The sequence below is a fragment of the Cheilinus undulatus genome, linkage group 23 (assembly GCF_018320785.1).
Source record: "Cheilinus undulatus linkage group 23, ASM1832078v1, whole genome shotgun sequence".
Lineage (NCBI taxonomy): Eukaryota > Metazoa > Chordata > Actinopteri > Labriformes > Labridae > Cheilinus > Cheilinus undulatus.
The window spans coordinates 24,344,208-24,371,779 of record NC_054887.1 but is presented as its reverse complement, the minus strand read 5'-3'; the positions used below and the strand labels follow the sequence as shown (position 1 = coordinate 24,371,779).

General features: G+C 40.0%; 1 protein-coding gene across 9 annotated transcripts in view; it reads left to right on the top strand.

Annotated features, from left to right (window-relative positions):
- magi2a (membrane associated guanylate kinase, WW and PDZ domain containing 2a) overlaps positions 1–27,572 on the top strand; it is a 416,404-nt gene that overhangs the window by 371,419 nt on the left and 17,413 nt on the right. For 6 of the 9 annotated variants that reach the window (XR_005991556.1, XR_005991555.1, XM_041780616.1 and 3 more), the window contains 8 exons: positions 2,742–2,783; positions 3,294–3,409; positions 3,687–3,879; positions 9,535–9,777; positions 10,231–10,416; positions 15,253–15,472; positions 18,551–18,776; positions 24,605–24,757. Coding sequence is in view for 7 of the 9 variants with exons in the window: in XM_041780616.1 (XP_041636550.1) it covers positions 2,742–2,783; positions 3,294–3,409; positions 3,687–3,879; positions 9,535–9,777; positions 10,231–10,416; positions 15,253–15,472; positions 18,551–18,776; positions 24,605–24,757 (1,379 nt within the window). In the remaining 2 variants the exon portion in view is untranslated. The remainder of the gene's footprint in view (positions 1–2,741; positions 2,784–3,293; positions 3,410–3,686; positions 3,880–9,534; positions 9,778–10,230; positions 10,417–15,252; positions 15,473–18,550; positions 18,777–24,604; positions 24,758–27,572) is intronic. The other 3 variants (XM_041780617.1, XM_041780615.1, XM_041780614.1) reach the window with 3 other exon arrangements.

Below are 27,572 nucleotides of genomic sequence, written 5' to 3'. Positions count from 1 at the left end.
GAATTTGTGGTGGCGGACGAATCAATAAAATTGACTTATGACAACAGACAACATAGATTGAATCCCAGACTTCTCTCCCTGCTCCGACACAGAGCCCAGCAGCCACACTCTGAGACCACAGTGAACTTGCACGTCAGGGTGCAGGCTATTTGCTGAAGGGCTGTCTTATCACACTGGAGCCCCATGCAGCAGGAAATAACATTTTTATCTAAGGGTGGGCCTCAGCCGTTATCTTGCATGTCTTTGGCAAGGTTGTAATATTTTGGGCATTTTCATTAGTTTTTTCCTTTTGTTGTCATGTTTTGAACTTAAGCTTTGATTCGTTTTTACAAGGGGTATAATGGTGCTTGTATTTGTCTCGAACCATCACAGTTCAGGGGTGATGGTTCAGTGCAAATAGTCCCACAACATACATCTGAGTTCTTTCGACAGTCTGTAGTCTGAATGTAGAGGTAAGGAACCACAGATTACAGTGTTTCCGCTAGTATAGGAGGCAGTAACGCTGGTAATTGCTAGCTAACTGCTTTTAAACAGCCAACAGTAGCCACCCCCTTGCAGACAACTACGGTTAGATGCCAAAGAACGGAAATACATGCTTAAGGGCAGGGTTAGGCTACTAGAAGTTAAAAGTCAAAAACCTGACTTGCTAAATCTGGTTATAAAACACTGAATAAAGCAGAGTAACCAGTCTGCTTACAAGAAAAAAGCTCCTCCTCCATGAAAACACTGTAATGCATGTAACATTGCCAAGGCTAAAGCTAACAAAGCTATGTAACTACATTATCTATGTAGCTAACATTACTAAATCTAAAGATGACAAAGCTACATAGCTATATCGATAACATAGCTAAAGTAGCTAAATCTAAAGCTCATGAAGTTACATTATCTATGTAGGTAACATATTTTTATCTAAAGCTAACAATGCCATGGTAGCTATTTTAGCTATTTTAGGTATGTAAACTATGTAGGTATAGTAGCTACATAACTAACATAGCTTAAGCTAAAGCAAATGAATCTAGATTATGCTTGTTTTGCTAAAGCTAGACCTGTTTTTGAAGTAGTTATGTGATTGTTGGCTGGCTTTAGCTCAAGCTAATGTAGCTACATTGGTTTACATAGTAAGGTTACCTGTGGCTAGCGAAGCTTTGTTAGCATTACCTAAAGCTAACATTGCTACATTGGCTTACAAAGTAATGTTACCTGTAGCTAGGGAAGCTACATTTACTTTAGCTGATGCTGAAAAAGCTAAACCAAGCCACTGTTCGCATAGCTACTTCTAAAATGGGTCCCTACACAATTTTATCCAGAGTTAGACATCTGACCGTCTTTCTGTTTTATTTATGAAATGCTGCTTAGTCTGTAATGTTTGCAATGTGATTATGTCATCAGTGTAACTGCCAGTCTTTCTTTATGAATGAAGTTGAGCATTCCTTCCTTCTTACAGAGGTGGAACACAAGGTGGTCCTTTTTTTTTTTTTTTTTCATTTTTTTTGTAAGCACAGAGTGACATTTAAGTTAGTTTTGTCTTTTTGTGAAGTCTTCTTTTATTTTAGTTTCAGTTAACTAAAATGATTTTAGAATTTTAGTTTTAGTAAACTACATTAACCTTGGTCTTGAGTCCTGGGTAATTAATATAGTAATTGTAGTAAAAGTCCCTTTCTATCATGTTGATGAAAGACTGATTTGGAAGGAGCAATTTCAATATAGCAGCAAAACTTCACATCATATGTACACTTACAAAATAAAACATAAAGAGGCCTAATCCCGTGTTCATATGCACAATAACAAAATTAACTTCACTTGTGATTGGCAAGCGAGCAGTCCAGAGGTACCCCATCTCTCCTCAGCTGGGATTGGCTACAGCCCCTCCCCAACCCTAAACGGGACATGCAGTACAGATTATGGATGGACCCAACATTAGCCTTGGCATACTATTTGACAGCAAAAACATGTTTTTCTGATTAGTTAGACCAATACAGAGACAATGTTGTTGATATATACTTTTAAAAAGTATAGGACCCAGTAGACAGCCTTGTGGAACCCCTTTTGTTAACTTAAGTATGCCAACTGACCATTTTCTAAAATCACACATTTTTCTCTTTTTGACAAATAATCATCAAACCACTTATAAGACAAGTCATCAAACCCAGCACCATGTAACTTCTCAAAGAGTATGTTTTGATCAACTGCATCAAAAGCTTTCATTAAATAGACAAACAAGGTAGCCGAGTATTTTCCTTGATCAATAGCAGATGTGATATACTCCCTGTCTTCATCTTTGAAACCAGTTATGACTATAAGCAGTACTGTGGTTTTCATGGTAACAGCTGCATCACTTTTCTTTCCTGTAGTCATGGTTTTATTTTTCCCATCATCCCCCGCGGAGCCCCGGCAGAGCTCTCGTTGTGATTAAAACCGTAACAATTGGAATCAATTTTTCATTCGCAGCCACTTGTCTGCGCTTGAGTTCATTTCACCTCTTTATTTTTTGCAGATCACGGCATTGTGTGAAGCTCCTGATTGCATATCAGTGCTCGCACACAGTAAATAAGAGACAAGTATATTACACGCTGTAAGCACTTCCTGACTTTTATGGATGATGCTGAGGTTCTGTGGTGGCGTTAACGCTGAGGCAGGGCCTTTCTGCCTTATTCTGGTCTGTATGGGAGAATGTGTTAGCAGTCTATTGATGTGTTATTTTGTTGTCTTTTATCATTGCTTTTTGTGTCTTTTTCTTTCAGAGCCAGGCCAACAAAGGACTGTTTTCCCTGTCGACTCCTCAGGTAAAACCCCTTCTATGAAGAAAGATAAAATCCAGTTCAAAAAAAGTTGGGGTGCGATGTAAAATGTAAATAAAATGGAATGCCATGATTTACAGGACCCATATTTTATTCACAATAGAACATCGTGAAAAATATTGGTTGTTTTGAATTTGATGGTAGCAGTACATCTCAAAAAAGTATGGACAGGGCCATGTTTACCATTGTGTAGCAGCCTTTTTTCTTTTGGTTTGGTTTTTTTGCTTAACCTTTGGTAAACATGGTCCCGTCTCTACTTTTTGATATGTGTTGCTGTCATCAAATTAAAAATGAGCTAATATTTTTCATGAAATGGTAAAATATCTCAGTTTCAACATCTGATATGTATATTGTGAATAAAATGGGTTTATGAGATTTCCATTGTATTATCTCTGTATTTCCATTTTGTACAGCGCCCCAACTTTTTGGAACTGTGGTTCTGAAAATTCCAAACTTATTCACCTGAAAACGTGATTTTAATGTGTGATTTTTCAGGTGCAGAGTACCAGGACATTGAGGTGAATCTGCGCAGACAGAAGTCCGGTTTTGGTTTCCGAGTGCTGGGCGGGGACGAGGCCGGCCAGCCTGTGAGTCCGGAGACGCGTGAGAAGGCTCGTATGGCGATGGGCGTGGAAACCCTGTCATTTTCTCCTCTCTAACCCAATACACACACTGTAAAACCTAACCTAACCCCTGACCCGAGAGAGTGCTGGCTCTGGCTGCTTTGGTGTCTTTTTGTCGTCTGTTAAAGTAACAGATACAACAAATAGTTTTATTACATGCAGCTTTAAATAACCACATTAACTCACACTGCTTGTAACACTTGTAAAATCCCAAGCTCTTATTTAAATCTAGACTTCCAGATTATAACAGTTTGTTTGATAACAGATCCTGATTGGTGCAATCATCGAGAAGAGTCCTGCAGACCTGGACGGACGTTTACGACCCGGTGATGAGCTGCTGTTTGTTGACGGGATCCCGGTGGTGGGAAAACCACACAGATATGTCATCGACTTGATGCACGGAGCAGCGAGAAACGGACAAGTTAATCTGGTCATCAGAAGGAGGATACAGGCAGCAGGTCAGGAAATATGCACGTTGACGGGGCACTTTTTAACTTTTAAAAGATAAATTTTTGGGCTTCACATCCCTGAATCCCACCCTTCTCCACTCTCTACTGGTATTCCCCAAGAGTCTGCCCTGGGCCCCCTACTAGTTGTCATCTATTTACTTTATCTTTGTCATATCTTCCACAAATTCCACATTGGATTTCACTGCTATGCAGATGACACCCAGCTCTACCTATCCCCCAAACCTAACTCCACTGCCCCACCTTCCTCACTGTGTGAATGTTTACAGGAAATTAAATCCTGGTATTCACACAACTTTCTCAGACTCAATAGTGATAAAATGAAAGTTCTTCTTATCGGCACTAAATTTACCTTAGCCAAATCTGACCATTTTTTCCCCCCACAGTTGATCGATCCTCAGTTTCTCCTTCCCTTCAGGTCAAGAGTATGGGCTTCCTCTTTTACAGCAAACTGTCTTTCCAATCACACATCAATAATGTTTCCAGGGCTACATAATTCCATCTATGCAATATAAATCACCTTCGTCCATCCCTCATTCCCAAATCTGCCGTTATTTTAGTTCATAATCTGGCCACCTCCCGGATCTACAACTGCAACCCTCTTTTAGTCTCCTGTAAAATTAGAGATCTCACGTTTTTCTTGTAACTGTAAGGTTTGTTTGCTTCTCTGGGTTCCAACAAAATCAACAATCTGTTGATTTCAAGTATAATTGTTCATAGATTCTTAGTTTTACTGTATAAGAAATGGATGGGTTAGCCTTCCTAGCCCGTTTATATCAAACTCTCCCCATTGTGTGATCAGTTCTTTTGAGTATGAGTAAGCTATGTTATTTTCTTTCCCCATGAAAATGACAGAATTGTGGGGAATCCTTTCTCAGAAATTGGCTCTTAGACCAGCCAGCTTTTTTTCAGGTTGCTAACACGTTAGCTATTGGCTTGCCAGCTACAGCTGTATAAAGGCCAATATTTGACATTTCATAGTTAGAAAAGTGTTCCTGGTAAAACTTACAAAACTTCTGCATTGTTAAAGTTGTAAAACGTCTTATTTCCAAAAGACAGATCAGTGTGTACTGTCCATACTGCAAGAACAGAGTCAAACCACCAGAAAAGAGAGTTTTGGCAGTGATAAATCTGTCCGACGTTTGATCAGCCCAGAGTTCAGGCTCCAATTGCCTCTTCAGAAAAAAATGATCAACCACATGTCTTTGTCTTTGCTCAGAAGTTCAAGACTCAAACCTGCGACCGTCAAACACTCCTTCAGTCAACCAGAGATCAAAGCACTGCCACCAGCCCAGATATCAAATCTATCACCGTCTAGTTGGCCTGTATGTGGCTAAGCCTCCTGCGAGCTTTAACATGTGGTTACATGTAGGAGTAAGGCTGGTTGGAGTGGTACTAGCCTACATGTGGCCCACATAGAGCCCTGACCTTAACCCCATTAAGCTTCTTTGGGGTGAACTGGAATGGTGATTGCAAGCCAGGCCTTCTCATCCAACATCAGTGCCTGACCTCATATATGCTCTACAGAATGAATGAGAATAAATTCCCACTCTAAATCTTGTGGAAAGCCTTCGAAGAAGAGTTAAAGCTGTTATAGCTGCAAAAGGGGGGCCAACTCCATAAATTACACGTATTTGAAGACAATGCCATAACAGTCTCTTGTGGTGTAACGGTCAGGTGACCATTGACAGGCGACACTGAATACTTGTGTCCATATAGCGATGTAGGTGAGCTTAGGTAATTGAACTTGCAACTGAACAATCATGGTCCATTGCAAGTAAGAAGCACAAAAAATGATTTATATACAGCAACAGAACAGCAGCTTCCTGTAGCAGTTAACACTGCATTACAAAGCCTTTCAGATAACGTCTAACATTTCCATTACAGCAATCAACATGTAACAATTTATCTGGTTTTAAAAACTGTTGGAAATGTTAAGGTAATGTAAGACCTCAATATAGAAAAGGAGTCATCATTTTGTAATTATTTAAAGTTTTCATATTGTAGCTTTAAGACATTTGTAATCATATTAAATAGGAACCATTGAGAGTAAAAGACAGGGCAAGAAATAAATAGTGAGAATATCAAGCATTGCCTGTCTTAAGGATGTTATAATTGGATAAATGAACTGCTCACTGACTGAAAAGTCAATTTTGCTGGACTTTCCGAGGGCGTGTTTAATCCTGCTCTGAGCAGCATTATGAGAACAATTTATAAAGATTTCACAGGCTCACTACTCACATCTTTGTCCTCGATTTCATTGAATTCTTCTCCCCTCTCCCCTTTTCTTTTCAAACTACCATTCTTACACTTTAATGATTAAGAAAACTGCGTTAAATCAGTTAGAAAATTGAAGCACTAATCTCTCAGAGTAAATGTGCTCAAGCTTCTGCCCGGAAAAGGATTCATGCTCTTACTCACATTGTTCTTTATTCACTTTTTCCTGCAGACTGCTGTGGCGCTTCGTCATGTTCACTCTGACCTCTCGTGTTCTCATTATCACAGCCTCACCACACACTTTCCACCGCACTCTCTTTGCACCAATCCACTTCTACCCACTCCACGACGCCCTCTCTGTCAATTCCTTCACACCAAAGGCCGCTGTGTGACTCATCCCTGGCCTCCTCTGCGGCCCTCACTTCCATCCTAATTGTCTGACTCCCACTGGCACTTTACCAGGTGTCAAACCCTGAGATCACACTGTACTTCTTCCTGCACCCAACACCTCACACTTCACACATTTCATTCCTTTATCTGACTGTTTCTCTCCTGATAAAACGCCCCTCTTTGCACTTGTTGCTGTAAGGAAATCCTTCATGTGGATATGTCCCCTTTTTTGCTGTGACAAATCTTAATGTAACTCCCTGAACCTTCAGATGAAATCCCTGACTATTCGGCATCAGAACATTGCTGCTGCTTCTCAAGCTGCAGAAACAACAGCACAGAGTTTGATCGCTCAGAATGCACACACTCCTAAAAAATAGAGGTGCAAGAAGCTGCTTTCACTCCGCCTGGATCGACACATCGCTGCATCTTAATGATGCCTTTTACCACGTTTTGTGACAGTTGTTTTTGCGTCTGTTTCTGCCTTGTGTTTGCTTCTTGATGCTTCACAGGCATGAGATAAAGCTCAGGCTTGTGCAGGGATAAAAGGACAAAATCTTACTGGTAAAATTGGTTATATTTTTTGGCACATGCTGAGAGGTTTCTGACATAATTATGCACATTTGTGATTCTTGTGTAAATGGAACAACATAACAGAGTTTTAAGCCTCAAATTGCCTTGATTTATAAAGATATAGTAAAAGAAGATTCAGTGATTGACGGGAAGCATTTCATCTCCTTAAATTGCTGCTTTTTTGTGCTGCAGTTGTACATTTTTAATGGTGGAATAGTTGTACCGAAGTAATTGAATTAAGCATAACTCTCAGCCAATTGTGTATTTTGACTTCATACTGTTTTAAAATTGTTCTTTACAGCATTTCACTGTGAATAATGTCAGTTTGACAGCTGCTGTGACTACCTTCATTGCATATAGACGTCCTACATTGAAAAAGACCAGGGCTGTCAGCATTAATGCATCATTCATGATTAATTAAGGTCCATAATTTGTGTAATACATGTTTAAATCGCCTGTGTTATTCTCCCTCTGAGCACACAGCAACTCCTGCAGCCGCAGTGACGTTAAAAAAAAAGTCCACCACTGTCCTTCATGTCTCATTTTACTTTAAAAAACTTGCAAGCAGCTCAGTGGACAAGTCAAAAACCATCTGCCCCTCGTATTGTTGTAGTTTCATTCTCTACTGTTCTTTCTTTTTTTCTTCTCAATCCACTAAGAGTTCTTTTTCCATAGTTAAGTTCATGTCATAATCTTCCCCCTACCTAAAGTTCTTGCTTTTGAATAGAAGCAGGTCTATTTCCAAACAGGAAGTCAGTTGCACTGTCTGTACAACACTGTCCAAGCTAACAAGCAAGGATGAGTGAAGAAAGTGAACGAAAATCAGGGAATTATTCCTATCGGACACTCCTGATGCATTGTCATCTCCTTCTTTCCTTGTTCCTCACCCATCTCAATGCGAGCGACAGGAAGGAAAGCAGGAATGGTGTGTCGGGGCACTTTGGCGCTGCTTTACTTTGTATTATTCATGTAATTTCAGGATACTACAATAGGAAGCAAGTATTCAAGCTTATTTAGTCTATGATGCTCGCTGGCATCACATGTAAAAAAGGCTGGCTGAGACTACATGCTCAGATTTTGGCTTGACTGTAACGCCGCAATTCATCGTCAAATGTCAGGCCTGATTATGAGCATTAATGACAACAAACGCTCTTGTAGTGTGACATAGCCAACAACACATCCAAGACCATGACCACAATTCGACAACACAAACATGTCAGAATTTTTCCTGCATTGTTCCTAATTTTCCCGGTAGACGGGGTGACGCTGCATGTATTGGTGAGGTTAACTGGGGTATTGTTCAGACTGGTTCAACTGGTCCATATCATCCTCCTCTTGATACATCAGGACGAGTACAAAATTGTTTTCTGTTTGTTTTTTGCTTCTTTTCAGAGCAACAATCCCTCGAATCACATAGAGTACTCCTGTTACTGTGATCCACTCTCTTTGACCAGCTCCTCCTAACGACCTGTGAACTTGCACACAGTCCTTGAGACAGTGGTGACGTTAGCATACAATTTGCAGTCAGGATCACGATTGTAGTGTGGCCAGTCTGTCGGCCAAGATGGAACAAGATTTTAGTTGCATAGTCTGATATGGTTCTGTCATGAACAACCAAAAAATATTATAGTCTGAGTCCACCTTAAGGACATGCTGTTACCCAAAGCAACTCAGCAACAAAGCGGAAGACCATTTGAAATCACAGAATGGGGTCAAGGACTGCAAAGGTGCAAGGTGTGTAAAAGTCACCAATACTCTGCTGATTCCATGATTAAAGAGTTCTGAATTTCAGCTGGCATTAATGTAAGCACAAAAACTGTGCGTCCATAAAGCATATAATCAATAGAGTGGTGCAGTCGTGGCGTAATTTTGCAGGCAAACCTGGATGTTAGCGTTGCATGGGTTCCCTCGGTGTCGAGCCTATGGGATTTTTCAATGGGTTTTTGGATTACTGCTGAAAATAAGATCTGTGTTTGATAAAAGTTTATGAAACTTACACATTTAGTTCATAAAGATAATCTTCAAATCTTCAATTTAACGTCATCACCTGCGGATGCTTAGTCGCTGCACTTTGGATGATGACGTATAGTCCTCCCGACAGTCACTGTAGTCCTTGTTAGCTGTCTTTAATCAACCACCTTTATTAAGACGTAAAAAGATACATAATTCAAAGGTGGGACATGTTTCAGATGTATTTTATGTTGTAGGATAAACGTTAAACTCTCTTGAGCTTGTGTTCACCACAGACCTTATATCAGGCATTTAACCGAAAACTCATTCAAAAATCCCAGAGACTTTCAAACGAGGGAACCGGAAGTGCTAAAATGCTAACTCATTTCTGCATTTTAGGACTCATTCCTGCATCACTATATAGTCAAAGGATTAGAATAAAGAAAATGTACATTTGAAAGCTCCTCCTGCTTTGTTTTGTTTTGTATTTACCTCTCAGCTCTCTACCAACCCCTACAGGTGAGTCCTGTCCAGAGAACGGCCGCAGCTCCGGCTCCGTCTCCACGCAGCACAGCTCCCCCCGCAGCGACTTCACCTACGGCAACAGCACCATCACTACCCAGGGGCCCAACGCCACCGTCACCTCAGACCAGACATCCAACGCACAGCCCAGTGATGTCATCATCAACCGCAAGGAGAGCGAAGGCTTTGGCTTCGTCATCATCAGCTCGCTCAATCGCCCTGAAGCCTCCGCCACCAACAGTAAGACCCCTGATTGAGTAGATTCTTATTCATAACAGCGCTACGCTTCTCTATTACAAGTGCTAAAGCTCTTTATCACGTTTAAACTATAAGGCAAACTCCATTTAGTGTCAAGATATGAGCTGTACTTAAGTAGAAGGCGAGGTCACGGCTCGATAAAAAAGTGAAGCACCTCTCATTCCATCTCTTCAATTATACATGCCCTCCCACGGCACGTCACTCACACATCTCTGCTATGCCGCCGTGAGCATCAGTGCATCGCCCACACACATGGAGAAAAAAAAACTTGGATGCCTTACGTAAGCCTGGGGTGAACAGCAAAATGAGAGAGAGACAGAGACATTTTTCAGTCAGTCAGAGAGAACAGACAGGCGTAATCCTCCAAATCAGCTCCCGGGCACCTTTTTTGTTTTTGTTTTTTTCACCTGCACCGTGTTGATTCCTCCCTTACAGGCGTGCCCCATAAAATCGGTCGCATCATTGAGGGCAGCCCGGCCGACCGCTGCGGGAAGCTGAAGGTGGGGGACCGGATCCTGGCGGTGAACAGCCAGAGCATCGTGAACATGCCGCACGCCGACATTGTGAAGCTGATCAAAGACGCGGGCCTCAGCGTCACCCTGAGGATCATCCCACAGGAAGGTGAGGGGACACACTCAGAAAATACTCAATGATTCATGAAAGTGACGGCTGGAAAAATGTGATTCTTCTGCATTTCCTTTTCATGACTTATTTCTTTTCTCTGAATCTGCAAATCACTTTAGCATGCAAAAGCTTGAACAGAGCTGCTCTGGTTACTTAAATGCAGAATGCACAATGACTGTAATACTCAAATATGTGTATGCTTTTCAGTCTTTCTTGTCTGAACTGTCTAAATCCTAACAATATTTATAATTGATCACCATGATGAGAAAGCAAAACTACTAAAGCAGCAGCACTGACTTCATTTCATGAATGGATGTCATTATCCTTGAAAACATAAAAACAAAGACTACTGTAATGTAGTGCCTGCAACATGCTAAACACTGTATGGACAAAAGTATCTGGCCACACCTGTTTATAATTGAGTTCAGGTGTTTCAGTCAGACCCTTTGCAACAGGTGTATAAAATCAAGCACTTAGCCATGCAGTCTCCATTTGCAAACATTCGTGATACAAAATGGGTCGTTCTGACTAGTGTGGTGTGGGCGGTACAGTCTAATGAGCCAAAGCCCCGCCCACTTAGATTTATGCTGCGTTCCAGGCAACCCGTAACTCGTGTTTTTCCCACCTGTAACTCATGAATGTGCACTGGAACGGCAGTCGAACTCGTAACTTCCCATCCGTGAACTCGTACCAGATCGATGTACTCCGAGTTACGACTTGTGACGTCACATCACTGCCTCTAACGTTAGAAAAAGTTTATCATAGCAAGGTATTGCTCTAACGTTATTCATCTGCTAATGTTAACGCATCATTGGCAGCTGCTCTGGCGTTGGCTAGTTTTCAGTGCATTAATCAATACAAAATACGTTTCAAAATAACGACAAATACCGTAAAATGTAAAGTATAAGCTTCTGTTACCTTATGAGCCGTTTCCCCTCCTCCGTTTCACCCACATGAGCAAGTTGCAGGCTCCTTTGGTGATTGAAATGATTAAGCATAAATCTTATAATGTCAGCCATGTTGGTTTGTTTACATACCGGAATTCCTTGCGCTCAAACTGAAGTCATAATTTGCCTTTCAGGTCGGAACTCGGAGATTTCAACTGGGAAATTTCCGAGTTACAGGTTGCCTGGAACGCAGCATTAAAAAATGCTACAACCTGAGTGGATGAAAGCATGAAAGCACTCATGCTCTGCTCTGTGCCAGAGCAGAGACAAATTCTGTTTTCTGGCTCAAGTGTCTCTGTTATGATGCTTTAAATGAATTCTAGCCCTTTGTGACTTATAGATTTGGAAAATTTACCTCACAATGAACAGAAAACACAGCATTTAGCTTGCTGTTAAGGGCCTTGTAAAGTGAAATCTAAAATTTGTGTCTTAACACACAGATATGTTGGAATAAGGTTGCTGTATACATGTGAAAACACAGCATGTGTCTCTGCTAACACTACAATATAGAATCAAGTACAGTCTGTTGTTAGCTGATGTCACTGCCTTTATTGAAAGTTAACAGTCAGTTAAATGCAGTTTTTGTTCATTGTGAGGTAAATTTACCAACTCTATCAGCCACAGTGGCCCATGAATCATTTAAAGCATTATATCTATTAAATTTGAGAGAATCGTATTTAACCTGAGTGGGCGTGGCTTCAGCTCATTTAACTGACACGCCCATAGCATCCTGGAGCAGAATTTATGGCTTTATTTTCACGATTTTGAGGCTTAGCTGCTTAGCTGTTTATAAACTTAGAAATCCTTTATCTGACTGAAATTTGACCTAAGGGTTTATAACACAGTGGCCTATCATACAACACACATAAATACAGATTTAATATCACTTTACAGTGTCTTTACCTTTCAATGAAGGCAGTGGCATCAGCTAAAAACAGACTGTACTGACATGAACTACTCAGTGATTTTATATCATTGTAGCGTTAGGGGGCAGGGTTGTTCCCCATTGGAGGTCGGTGACATCGCCAGTCCACATATTTGCCCCGCCCAAATTAAACCCAGTTTACTCAAATTGGACCCCAAAAGCAGAGGTGGAGGCTGGCAGATTTCTCAAGCAAAAAGTTTATTAACAAACAAAAAGTTTAGCAGGCTGTGGAGGCAGGGTTCAGGCTGGTGAGGCAAAAAAATCTTCGAAGCTGCAGCAACAGCACACTGTAGAACCTGAGCACAGGAGATGTAAACACAGGTATGACAAAAAATCCTCAAGGTTCAAAAATTCTCATAAACAATGGGGAAACAGAGTAAGCAGCCAGCTATCTTAAAAGATGGAATTATCTGGCAGTGAAGTGGAGTTCAGACCAGGCTTTTAAAGGGAGCTTGATTAGCTGGGTGACCACAGGTATGCCTAATCAGCTGCTGCAGCAGAGTCAGCCTCACCTTGCCTCACACAGACGCTGCAGAAAAAACAGAAAGTGAGGGGGAGAGAGAGCAACAAACAACAAAAACTACATTGAATCATCACACCCAGCCAGGATTTAAATCCAAAATTCAGTCACATGTAGATCTCTGTGTTTTCACATGTTTACAGCAACCTTATTCCCACATATCTAATGTTAAGACACAGAGTTTTGATTTACTTTACAGGCACTTTAAACATAATGTAATAACAGTCTCTGTTTGGATAATGGTCACGGGGCCGAATACTTTTGTCCATATAGTGTATGTGAAAGTGCTTTTTTTTCAGACACTGCTCATGAATTTATTAATCCACTTTATTTATGGATTTTATTATTTGTGTAGACACAAGTTTAAAACAAGAAAACTGTTGGTTGTTTTTAATGAATTTTAATGATGTTAATTTTCCTCCTTACTGAATCCTGCTTTTTATGTTTCATGCATTGCATTTGGTGCCCTTTATAAAATCAATACTTCAAGCTAGAGTAAAGGTCTCCTCCAAAGTTTTTGACTGTAGTTTGTTTTTAATATTCACTTGTGAATTTTTAAAAGATAATTTTTTTGTGCTTTTAATGTTGGTAGGAGAAGGGAAAGAGTCAGAAAATGGGGAAACAAAGGGCAGATTGCATGTGGGTCCACTTTGAGGACAACAGCCTCTGTAAATGTGGTGCACAGACTTTTGTGGTTAAAAACATCTTTGAAATAAATATGTGTTTTTTAGGGCTGTCAAGATTGATCACATAAATCGCATAAATTGATCACATAAATTGTAATTAACTACAAACTACAATTAGGGCACTAAGTTTTTTAATCACCATTAATCACATGTTTTTATGTGTCTTTCAACAAACTTTGATTATTCAGATTCTGGTTCTCTTTGTTGTCCCACGAAGGGAAATTAGTTTTGCAGCCGGAGCAGACAAAAGACAAGGTACACAAAGACAACATCAGCAGTGAAATAAGACCCAATTAAAGACCTAAAAGTCTGACATGATTAAAAAAAAAAAAAAAAAACACAATATAAGAAACACCAGACACATACACAAAATCACTAACAAAAAATCAGTCCAGAGCTCATACGGAAAAAGGAAAATTACTACCAAGTAATGCAAAAGTGCAATATGAAGATGTACAAATAAGCAATAACAGTGCACGATTAGCAAGAGCTACCTAAAGGCTAACTGCCAATTACCCTAAGTCTAAGACTGCAAAAAAATCAGTTCTAAAATGCAATAAAAAGGCTGCGATTAATATGAAATCCTGAGATTAATAGCAATCAAAAATTTGAATCTTTGACATCCCTAGTTTTTCTCTTGCTTCTTTTTTAAATACATCCAAGAGTTTTTTTGTTTTTGAAAAATGCAAAAGAATATTAAGCATTAAAAAATGTGACACTATTATTGCCATGAAATAGAATTCAGAGGTTTAGGTCTGGGATGCCCACCTCACAAAGTAGCTTATAAATGAGTATCTAATGTAAATTCAGCTTCAAATTATCTGAAATAGATTTTTGTGCTTCATGAGACAATGGCTCAGTATTGTTCAGCAGTTCTGTTTTTGGACCATTTATAGCACAATTTTTGGTAGAACGGCCTAAATACAACTTTATTTAACCACTTAAACAAGGCGGTGCTGCAACATAAATAGTAGATAATGCATCATATCTCCTGAAAGTCCTTTTTGTCTGCATCAGAGTTTCTCCTTCTGTTGCATTTATCAGTCTTTCCCTATATATTATTAAATATTCTCTAGAAATGAGTGTTGTGAAAGTGTTGTCGCTCATTACTTTTGACAAAACTCATCAAATTTGCAGTAATATCAAACAACAAACGTCCAAAGTTATATTCATAAAATTTGAAGAGCCATACTGAATGGACACTGATGGTTGTAATATGCTTTTTTGATCACAAGTTGGCAGACAAATGTCCACGACTGAGGCTAAGAGGTTTAAGTTCAGCAAATCAAGAGTAATGGTCCAAGGAACCCATATGAGGACTCTGGGACGTAGGAGGAGCTCAGGTTTATTTTTTGTCCTGCAATTTTTCCCTTTTGCTTGCTCCCTCTGCTTTCATCCTGGTAATTTTTAGCTCAAGTAGGAGATAAAGCTCTTCACCCTCTCACTGCAACCTGCTTCTGCTGTCTGGTAAACACAACTGAAGTATTTAGAAGCTGAACATCCAGATATATCCCTGAGGAGTCAGTAGACACCCAAAATAGCGCTGAATGCAAATGTTGCTTCATGTCTGCTGAATGTGTAAATATTTAATTCACCATATCAACTTTATAAGGTCATAGTTCTTCACTGCTGTGTTTACAAGCTGCAGCTAAGAACCCTAATAATCTATTTATGCTGATTTAACCCTCCAAAAAAGACTTTGTCTGGGTTGAGTAAAGCTTTAAAGTGCATGTTGTGATTCTCTTTGACTCACAGAAATCAGCAACCCGCCATCAGCCCACAGCTCAGAGAAGCAAAGCCCCCTGGCCCAGCAGCACAGCCCTAAGAACCAGCTGAGCAACACCGCAGCCTCCCAGCCAAACGCTGTAGCAACGGAAACAAACCCTGCTGTTAACCAGCCAAACCCTGTCCCACACCAGAGCCCTGGGACCCAGCTGCCTGCCCCCCCTCCGCAGACCTACACCCACGAGAGCAGGTAAGACTGTTTACAAGGACCCCGGGTTACAGAGCATGACAGGTTCCTTTAAACAGTTATGATGGAAGCTGTTTCATGTTCATGCTGTCAAATCTGCAGCTGATTTTCTGACGCAGTGAAGCATTTTTATAGACTAGCCCTCTATCCGTCTCTGGGGCAAAACACTCATCCTCTGAAAACACAGGTATGATTGACTTTTTCATCTCTTTTTACTGTTTTATTTCACCTTTCCCTGGCTTTGTCTCACTAACACTGCCTTTTTAATATCCTTATCTTGTCTTCCCCTCCTTACTCCACACCCATCCTCTCTTTTACTCCCTAGTTTGTTGTATAACATCACTTAACTCTTATGGACTGCTAAATTATTTACTTAAATTGCTTCTTTATAGAGGGATCCGTTGAATATTTTAGCAACAACTTCAGGGGTCCAAAAATCTACAATGTCACTGCCTCTGCTTTACACAGCATCCAAATCTCTTTGTACTCAGCATCACCAGCCTCCAAGGGAACTTGTTTTTTGTTATAAACATTTCATGCGATGTGTAATTGCTTCACTAAAGTCTTGTTTAATGGCTGTCATCGCGAACGAAAACAAGTGGTCTCTGCTGGCATGGAGTGACTCAGCATATTGTCAGACAGCATTATTTTCACAGCATGCTAAGTGCACTTAAACACAACATGTGAAATGTATCATGTCTCAGGTAATTATGACAGATTCTTAAGATGGCCATATTTCTCTGACCTCAAACTCAGCATAGAAAGCCAAAATGAATCTGAGGGCGCAACAGTTTTATGCTATGAAGGAGGAGGCTGGGGTGGAGGAGGTGAAGCTTTGGTAGCAGCAGCAGTGTGGTGCATCAGCATTAAAGCAGGCAGAGATTAGTGAGAAGTACGTCGTATTTAAATACACTGCTGTGTTGAGAGAAAGAGCTGTGATTGTTTTTGGGGGCTGGGAGGCGATAATCAGGATCAGCAGGCCGTCAGCCGATCACAGCTGGGGGTATGACTACCATGTCCTGCATGAACTAATGCTCAGCTTCATTTGATTAGCAGTTAAACTGGCTGTCAGTAAAAATATAGGGGACATGAGCATCTATTTTCTATGAAATCAACACATTTGATCAGTTGTTCTACATCCGCCACTATGATATTAGCAAAAAAAAAAAAAAATGCTAAAGGCTTATCGTAGGTTTAGTAATGCTACATGTTAAAACAGGAAAGCTCAAATTGCTTGCTAATGTTAGCTAGAGTCTAACTTCCATAATGAAGTGTTAGAGTAACATCAGCAGGAAATTTACCTCCTAGCAAACTTAATTTCTAGGTTAAATTAGGTAGGAATTCACTCTCGGTAGTAAATGTAATGCTATACTTACGTAAGCTTGGTGTGTACTGACTTGCTAATGTGATGTAAATGTAAAATGAGTGTTAGCTTGGAAATAAACAGTTCTTCCTTGGTAATTTGGTATCAGATGTATGTTATAATATGTATGTTATAAAACATTCCTTGCTAATGTGGCATTATATGCTGGTTAAGAAACAATTAATCCTTGCTAATTTGGTGTAAGATTTATGTTAGCTTAGAATGGAAACAGTTTTTCCTTGCTAATGTGTTATTTAATATTCGTTAGCTTGGAACTAAACAATCAGTGTGTCCCAAGTAGCATACTTCTGTGCGAAATACTTCATATTTTGAGTACATTCACACTGGGTAGTATACTCAAATGCTGTGTACTACTGATGCACTCAAAATACTACAAGAATTGAGTGTGTAACCCTTAATGAGCGACATACTGATGATGCATCAGATTATTCTGTTAGCATGCCAGCGTGCTAGCTAACGTTAGCATCCGCTCACTAGCTAACCTGCTATTAGCAATGGCAGCAGATCTCAATCAAGAAAAAGGCATTTAAGGCAAAATAAGTTCATTTTCTTCCATTTTAACAAATTACAACTTACTTGAATCTAATAACGAGTGAAAATAGTCATTAAATTTAGCGCTCAAATACCAGCAGAAGTATGTGATTTGAGACACACTGAGTAATTGCTTGCTAATACAATGCAGAATTTATGCTAGCTTGAAATAAGATGATTATTTCTTGCCAATGTGATGTTGAATTAATATTAACTTGGCAGAAAATAGCATGTCCTTGTTCGATGTTAAATTTATGTTAACTTCTAATAAAACAGTATTTCCTTGCTCCTGTTATGTTAAATTTATGCTAGCTTGTTAAATAAAACAGTATTTTTTTGCAAAAGAGGTGTTACGTAAATGTTAGCTTGGAATAAATGGTACTTTCTCGCCAATATGATGTTAAACTTGTTTTAGTTTGTGATAAATGTTCCTCCTTTGCTAATATAAAGTTAAGCTTATGTTATCAAGGAACCTAATACGACCAATGTTATTCTAAAGTAATATAAGCATGGATAATACTTTGTTACTGATTTAATGCTTTCGTAATATTAGCCAGGAATCAACCGGCTAGCTAACAATATTAGAAAGCACCATGAGCAAAAGATACTTTGTCAAATTCTTCAGCAAAAGAAGCTAGAAAATACCTTCTAGCCAACATTGGTTTTATAATCTAAGCCAGGAATAAACTTTGTTATTTTATGCCTTCTTTTTTGTATCTCTGAATAAATCACTAGCTAGCCACACTTCAAAGTTAGCTAGTCATTTCTTTTCTTGCAAGTTCAGTTCTCAAGTTGTCTTGCTGTGTGGCTTGAACTCACTGTCTAGCTCCTCTAGGTCTAAAGCTAGATTAGCTAACAATATACTCTTTAGTTTACATTATTCTAAGGAATTGTAAGCTCAAAGTTGTTGTTTTATGATAGCTAATAGGTTTATAAACTTTTCAAGCTGGTTTGTTGAAGTCAAACTTGTATATTAGCTGCTCATTCATCAAAAAGAGCAGAGTTATGATCATTTTCAGTAGTCTTTCATTTAAAGTACCTCCAAACATTAATATTTTAATGTGATATTTAAAGAGCCTCCACAAAGAGACCACATAGATCCACTTGAGAAAAGGTTGGAATGCAGTTTTTCTTGAAAGCTCCCCTCATCTTGATTTATCTCTTAGTTACAGGTCAGAGGTGAAGGCGAGGCAGGATGTAAAACCAGACATCAGGCAGCCTCCTTTCACGGACTACAGACAGCCACCAGTGGATTACCGGCACCCTCCTGTGGCGGACTACAGGCAGCCACCAACGCTGGACTACAGACACCCCCCGCTGCTGGACTACAGACAGCTAGCTACAGACGCCAGGCAGTTCACCATCCCAGAGTACCGGATGCCACCAGTTCAAGTAAGGACGTCTCACACTGCAGAAAACTGCCCTTAATTCCTCTCAGACTCTTATCTTTAGACTCTGAGGCTGACACCAGTCTGAATATTTGAGAGAAAGGAGATAAGATGCTGTAACCAGGATTTTTTCATTAAGAATTGATGTCTAATGTGAGAGTTGTTGCTCATAGTGATGAGCCTAGAGAGAATTATCAACCTGCTGACTGATCACTTCAGGACTGCTGAGTGTTTAAGACTTTACAGTCACTGTTTTATGTTAAAGGGTGGCATTTTTACAGTTAGTTCACTTACACGGAGAACTGGTTCTACTTTGAAATGAAGGTGAGTGTGAGGTTATGTCAGTGGCTTCATGTTTACCTTTATTAACTCATATAACAGGATAAGGTTATACATACACTCACTGATCACTTTATTAGGTATATCTGTCCATCTGATCATGAATGCAAACATCTAAGTAGCAACCACATGGAAGCAACCAGTGCATGTCAAGATGATCTACAAGAGTTCAAATTGAATCAGAATGGGGAAGAAAGGTTTTAAGTGACTTTGAACGGGCCATGGTTGTTGGTGGCCTGGTAGGTGTTTATATTGATTGTGCTAAATTCTGACATTTGAACGTTACAGCAGAAGTCAAGACTCATCAGACCAGGCAACGTTTTTCCAGTCTTCTGTTGTCCACTTTTGCCATCATGTGTGGATTGTAGCCTCACGCAGCTCAAACTGGAGTGACGATTTTCAGTGTTGAACATTTCAGACGATTTAACTCCCAAAGTCTAATTTCAACTTAAATCTGGGTTAAATCATCTTCAGTTCAGAGTGTTGATCCAATCAGTGTTAGTCCAACTCTGTAGAGAATCAACAGATCTAAGCTCTGCCCACTGCTGTTTTAAATCTGGGGGATAAGTAGGCAGAGTTTTCCCATGATGCCCTTGGGCAGTGTGTTTATATGTCTTTTAGATGTATTTCAATGTGTTTTTTCTTTGCTCATGTTTCTGATTGTTGTTTTTAATGTTAGATTTTTGGCAACATGAGTGAAGTTATCCACCGAGTTAGACACTCCATCTCATAGAGTTTGCCACCCCACCTTGTCACAGGAATTCAACATGGGGTGACAAAGTAAATTTAGTATGAAAAGTAAATCACAAAGAATTCTCTTTAAATGCTGAAAGCAAAAGGGACTAACAAGTTTTTGTGTTAGTTCACTTTAATGTGTTACAAAATAACACTGGGAGAGATAAAAATGAACACTATAGGAAAGACTTAAAATTAACTCTTTCCAACATGAATTGAATGAACACTGATGCTTTTGCTGTGCAATTTCCTGTTCCTGTTATACAGGACTAGTACCTGGTGTGGTCTTCTGCTACCCCAACTTCTTCAAGGTCTGATGTGTTGAACGTTCAGAGATGCTCTTCTGCTTGGTGGTTATTTCTATCTGCTTAAAACAGTCTGGTTGCTGCCCTCTGACCTCTGCTGCTTACTGGATATTTTGATTTTTGGACCAAGGTTCAAGGTTCACTTCATCATCCCTGTGAAGGGCAATTTGTTTTGCTGCCAGCAGTCAAGACATACATCTAGACTGATCATAAATACACAATAAACAACACAATAATTGGAAGCACAAGAGACGGTGTGCAATACAACAGTAACACACACATTAAGAAATAATTCAGGCACACAACTTAACATTTAAAAGCCAATGGCAGCAGGGACAGAGGAGTTTTTAGCCTTTTTGTCTCTGGGACTGGATGGTAGCAGCTTGAACTTGGAAATAAAGGATGGCTGTGATCAGCCAGGATAGACTGGGCCTTTTTGAGGGTCCTAACTTTGAACAATTGAGAGGGGTCGAACCTGAAATTTTACCATCCAGTTTATACCCTAGAGATGGTTGTAAGTGAAAATTAGGAATGCAACAATACATTGTGCACACAGATCGGTTTGGCGGGGTTTCCATTCAGTTCCTGATGGCCACCTGTTACAGCATTAAGTTGTTGATTATGGTCAGTCGCCAGTTGACATGCAGGCTTGCTGAAATAGGAAGGAAAACAGCTTTTTACGTGGCACATATGCAACTTGCTTACATTTCAGAGATAATCTGCACATGGATTTATTGGCAGTAGGTTTAGTTACCATCTCAATGATGCATTTTTATCGATCCAAGAAATACAAGCATTATGAGTGTGATTTGGCCAGATTCATCTGAAGAGTAGCCCGTGAGATATCAGAGTTGGTGCGTCTATTAGCCTGCTGTTGCAAAGACCCAACACCAGACAGAGCAATTTAAACTCAGCACAGATCTCTTATTCATCATTATTTTGGTACAGATACACCATAAGGACAGAAGTATTTGGCTGCCAACCATTACACCAACAGGGACTGTAACAACGTTGTATTCAAATGCATGTACTTTGATATGGAGTTGGGCCTCCTTTTGCAGCTATAACAGCCTCCACTCTTCTTGGAAGGCTTTCCACAAAAGTGGACGGAGAGTAGGAGTTTGTGTGTGCCCATTCATTCTATAGGCATTTTTGAGGTCGGGCACTTATGTTGGATTAGAAGGCCTGGCATTCATCTCCACTCCAGTTCATCCCAAAGGGGCTCAGTAGGGTTAAGGTTAGGACTTTGTGTGGGCCAGCCCAGTTCTTCCACACTGAACTCATCAGACCATGTCTTTGTTGTTGGAATAGAAAAGGACCTTCCCCAAAGTGTTGCCACAAAATGTCTTGGTATGCTGGTGCATGAAGATGGAGTTGTGCACCTTGTAGCACTCCATCTTCCACTTGGCATTGGACTTTGTGATGTTAGGCTTGCATGTTGCTGCTCAGCCCTGGAAACCCCTTCCATGAAGGTTCCACCACACAGTTTTTGCAGTTACATTAACACTGGTGAAATTTCAAAGCTCTTTAGCTATGGAATCAGCAGAGTGTTGGTGACTTTCACACACCTTGCACCTTAGCAGTCGTTGACCTGCTCTGTGATTTCTCATGGTCTTCCGCATCATGGCTGAGTTGCTGTTGTTTCTAAACACTTCCACTTTCTAATAATATCACTTATAGTTGACTGTGGAATATCCTGCAGAGATAAAATTTCGCAAACCCTCTTACAGTTCAATACTGTATTTAGAATTGATGCATCCATTGTGAAAATCCCAGCATATCAGCAGTTAGAGAAATACTACGACCAGACTGTCTCAACCGTGTCCACAAGGTATGCAACGATTCTCAGTGTAATACTAAATCCACAGTTCAATATGGGCATGTGAATATAAACTACCTTTCAGGCAACACACATTTCTTTGAAATGGCTCTGTTTGTGTGCCTGTGAGTCCATACCCAGGGACAAAGAAACTCCCTGCAAGTTAATATTCAGTCCAGGATCTGAAATGAACATCAGCCAGCCATCAAATGGGGGTAAATTTTCCATTTAGTGAATAAATTTTAAGACTATGTGCCAAGTGATGGGTGGAAATTTGTATCAAAATAGCCATAAGAAAACTTGACTGAATTTAAATTGCATTTGGACCATCTCTGTCTCCTGCTCTTTTGCCGTCTTGACGTCTGAGCATGAAAGCAGTGCACTGATGCACAGAGACACACATGCTCACATTGTATGGCTGCAACCCAAAGACCTCTTGTCCAGCCTGTTAAACAGCATCCTAAAAACTGAAGATCTAACCCTTAAAAACATGCTCCTTGTTCCTTGTTTATCTCACACAGCAGCATGCAGGGGCAGCCAGAGACTCAAATACACATAACCTACAGAAACAGACATCCTGTACAGTAAATTAATACATTTTCTCCTTAACCCTTTGCTGCCCCCTGTGAAAATTCATTTAAACTTCAGACCATTACTGAAACCCAGAGGTAAAAAATTTAACTGTAGTGTTGCATCTCCAAACGGGTTCTTTGCAGATGACATCATGCCACAGTGGAGCAGGCCTGCCCACAGATTTGGCTGGGCCTCTAATAAATCTAGAGAAAGGGCCCTCCTTAGTTGAGATGTATTGATGATGTCAGTGTATGAGTGAGATAAGATAAGTAGCATTGGTGCTAGTATCCCAGCTAACGGTTTCCTTATTTTAGAGCTGAAAAGTTTTTTAACTATTATTGAGTACTGATGTTGAAATTATTTATTCCTGCTACATTTTTCAACCAAATTCACCCCTTTTTACCCATTTTTGGTAACTAATTGTTGCCAGTTTTTGCCTTATTTTGCTTTTTTTTCACTATCAACCTATTTGTTTCACTTTACAACCCTTTTTTATGCCACTCTTACCCCATTTTTTCTGCATTTTTGGCTCATGTTTCCACTTTCAGCAACTAAAAATCCATTTTTGCCCTTTTTTGCTCTTTTAACCCATTTTGCCCTTTTAGGCACTTTTGATCAACTTTTGCCTATTTTTGCCACTTTTTTTGTAACTTTTTGCAACTTCTGCCACAATTGTCATTTTTTGCCCATTTTAACCATATTCCTGCCACTTTTTTTGCCCCTTTGGAATAATTTTTGCCTATTTTGCCATGTTTTGCAGTTATTTATATTTGATGTGGCTGTTCCGGGATTCCCTGCCCCTCCATGAGCCTATATGGGAAGCATTAAGCAGGAACAGCACATGTTCCTGCCTTTCCTGTGTCTATAAGGAAAGCCTGAGGCAGGAAGAGAAGCAGCATGAACCCCAGAGCAGAGAAGACATAAATGACAACAGAATGACATAGATTAAGTCAGGAGCAGAAAAAAGGAGGAGCTGGGGTGGAGGAGCTTGTAGAGGGAGCAGCAAAGCTTAGCCAGGCTGGAGCAGTTTAAATATGGCAGCATGAGTGCGTTTAGCCAATAGCATACTTAGGGTTAAATCAGCTGGCCGTCAGCTGATGAGGGCTTGTGTGAGATTAGCTGATCTCATTGCAGCACTTGACTCCGTGGCCTGACTGAACTTATGCTTAACGCTCAAGTTTTTCCATATTATGCAACATTTAACCTTTTTTCTCACCATCTTTGTGACATTTCTTGCCACTTGTGCCCATTTTTTGCTACTTTTAACCCATTTCCTCACATCTTTCTGCCATATTTTAAACGATTTTTTCAACTTTTTGGCCATTTATGCATATTTTCACAGTTATTTATTCTTTTCTATTAAAGTTGTCTCAATTTCTACTTTATTTTCTGTCATCCTGACGTTTGGTCACATGATGGCTTAGCTATGAGGTCTGGCATATACTTTTCTAATGGTTTACTTCAATGTGCCCATCCACATTGTTGACAACACCAACAAAAAAAGGCATTTCTGTTTTAAGGAAAGGGCTTTGCATTCTGACAAAGGTTATATATTGCAGCATAAATAGATCCATTTGTTTCTGTTGTTTTGATAAAAGTGGTTATTATTCAGGTCAGAAAATAAATTCGGTTGTCACAGTTTAACTTTAAAGAGACTGATTTCAGAAGAGAAATGCTATGAAAATGTTATGTTTTGTGCTGTTTATAACTGTCCATTTAGAGCTTTAAAGTACTAACTTTACTGGCTTCCCTTTTATTCCTAACCGCAGTTCTTCACATTCTGCCCCCCATCTGGCATTCACGCATCATCGGAAACATGACTGCAGACAACCTTTATTTTCATGCCTTAATGTATTGGTTGCTGCCATATGATTGGCTGATTAGAGCTTCATGTTAAGCAGTTGAAATTGTATTCTTAATGAAGGGGTTGGTGAGTGTATAATCCCTAGTATAGTTTTGTTGACCTTGTTTTGTTTTTGTTTGACTTTACTCACTTACCTGTCGTTGCTCAGTCCTTTGACTGTCCCAGGTTTAATGAAACTTTATCTCTGCTCTTCCCAGCTCACACAGGACTTTGACTTCTTCACGGTGGAGCTGGAAAAAAGCGTGAAAGGCTTCGGTTTCAGCATCCGAGGAGGGCGGGAGTACAAGATGGACCTGTTTGTCCTTCGACTGGCCGAGGATGGACCGGCCATCCGCAACGGCAGGATGAGGGTACGTTTGATTTCGCCACCAGAAGCCCTTTAGAGGTTCAGCTGCTTTCTGTCTCTCTGCTTACATGGCAGACACTCACTGTAATAGTTTGATGTTATCAGAACTGCAAGAGCAACTTTCCAGAGCAATAATCTGTCAAAATAGCAGAGAAATCCGTCTCCTCCCAACTTGTGAAAACTCATCTGTCCTCGGCATTTAGTCAGAGATAATATTCAGAAAGATAAAGATAGATAAAACATTTAAGAGGGCCAGCTTTAGTTGCACTTTAATGTTTGCATAGCTACAATATTCCCCCTCTAGCTACTGTTGCTACAGTACAGCTCACTCAAAGAAAGCAGGCAGCATTTTCTAAATTCATAAAGATAAAACTGAAAAACATTCCCCTTTATTTGGCAACATAAAAGCAACTTCTGCTGCAGATTTTCTTTGTATAGTACAAAATTAATCTTGTAGCCAACACATCTCTCTCCTCTTTCTCTCACGTTCTGCGATCTTTCCGTCTGCCACTGATAGCCTCAGTCTGCTCTACATTCCTTATCTGTAATGAACCTGTCAAAGATAATTTGTGCAAAATGCCCCCGGGGGACGTATTACTTTTCCTCCTCATTGGTGTAGTCGATGCAGTCCAGTGGGCTTAAACGCAGGTGGAGGAGGAGGTGGGGATCTCATTGGAGCTCCACTTAAAGTCAAGCTGTGAAGTCAGACCAGTGGTGGGAGAGGTGCTCAGAAGTTGCAGATTACAACCCTTTCCTCTGACCCCAGCCTGTACACATTCACAGGGAACTGAAACAGCTACAAAAGATGCATAACAGCCTCTGTAGAGTCTGACATCACTCACTCACTCCCTACTCTCTGTTCCCTATACAGCTTATATAGCTGTCTAGAGTGGACTGTATAGCACAATAGAAAAAATAGTTTAAGGTGCTACTCCAGCCGAGGACAGTGACGTCATTACTGAACATATTTCCACAAAAAAATTAAAATGTTTGTACATTAGGACTATGGTTTCATGCCTACAGTCATCATAAGGAAAAACAACTGCAACCCCATTTCCAAAAAAGTTGGTATGCTCTGAAAAACGTAAATAAAACCAGAAAGAAATTATTTTAAAATAACATATCAAATGTTGAAACTGAGACATTTTGCCATTTAATAAAAAATAGCTCATTTCAAATTTGATGACAGCAACACATCTCAAAAAGTAGGGACAGGGCCATGTTTACCATTGTGTAGCATCCCTTCTTTGTTCTTGTAAACTTCTGGGAAGTGAGGAGGCCAGTTATTGGAGTTTTGGGAGAGGAATATTGTCCCATTCTTGTTTGACATAGGATTTTAGCTTTAGCTTCTTTGCTGGATTGTTCATTTTATGATTCTCCAAATGTTTTCCATTGGTGAAAGATCTGGACTGCAGGCCAGTTCAGCACCTGGACTCTTCGACTGTGAAGCCATGCTGTTGTGATGGATGTGGTTTAGCATTTTCTCGCTGATATATGCAGGGTCTTCCCTTTATGGAAGCATATGTTGCTCTAAAACCTCTACATGCATTTCAGCGTTGATAGTGCCTTTCCAGATGTGCAAGCTACCCACGCCATAGGCACTCATGCAACCCCATACCATCAGAGTTGCAGGCTTTTGAACTGTGTGCAAATAACAAGCTGGATGGTCCCTGTCCTCTTTAGTCTGCAGGACACAGCCATGGCCACGGTCCATGGTTTCTAAAAAGAATTTCAAATTTTGATTCCTCTGACCACAGAACAGTTTTCCATTTTGCCTCAGTCCATTATAAATAAACTTTGAACCAGAGAAGATGACAATGGCTTTGGATCATGTTTACATATGGCTTCTTCTTTGTATGATACAGCTTTAAAGGGATATTTCAGTATTATATTCAGTAGTAGTGGCATAGGCCTCTAGTGATTTCAGTGTGCATTGCTCCTTTAAGAAGGATATGCTGGTTGTACCAGCCAGGGAGCTAGGCTACACAGTTTAACAGATGGGTACAGTTTTTCCCTGGCATTTGGTGAGTTTTTGGTAAAAATGGGCGACAAAACAATGTTGGCTCAAACGTATGCACTATCAAAAAAATGTTTAAGGAATAAATAGAAAGCCTCTGTGTTTTTGTCACTATTTTGCAATGTAAGAGCATGGTAGCCAAAGCCTGTAGTGCAAAATAATGGCAAAAACACAGCATAAAATAAGTTAAAACTCTATCATGCAAAGTGAAAGCGATATGTCAACATCCAGAAAAGCTGTGACTTCCCTTGAGTCAAGTCTTTCTGGCTAAAAAGGAAAAGGAATATCCACATTGTGTCGGGGTGTATTAGTGCCAGTGGCATGGGTAACTTGCACATCTGTGAAGGCACCATTAATACTGAGAGATACACACAGGTTTGGAGCAGCATGCTTGCATCAAGGCAACATGTTTTTCAGGGACGCCCCTGTTTATTTCAGTGAGACAATGCCATGCCACATTCTGCACGAGCTACAACAGCATGGCTTCACAGTCAAATAGACTGGCATGCATACAGTACAATGAAAATGTAAGGCGCATTATGAAGTACAAAATACATCCATCTCCAGAGAGTTGTAAGAAGATAAGAGGATGTAACACACTGATAAATGCTCTTTATAACACTTGCTACACACTTTATTCTAATTGTGTAGCAGGCGTTTATTAACACAAAGCAAGAAAAGAAGGGGGGCATTAATGAAACTTTATCCAAGAAAGCACCGCTGACTTTTGAATGATAACTTTGCTTGCAAATTACCATCCTCAATCCATCCTCCTTACCATTAATAAATCAGTTTCTGGTTA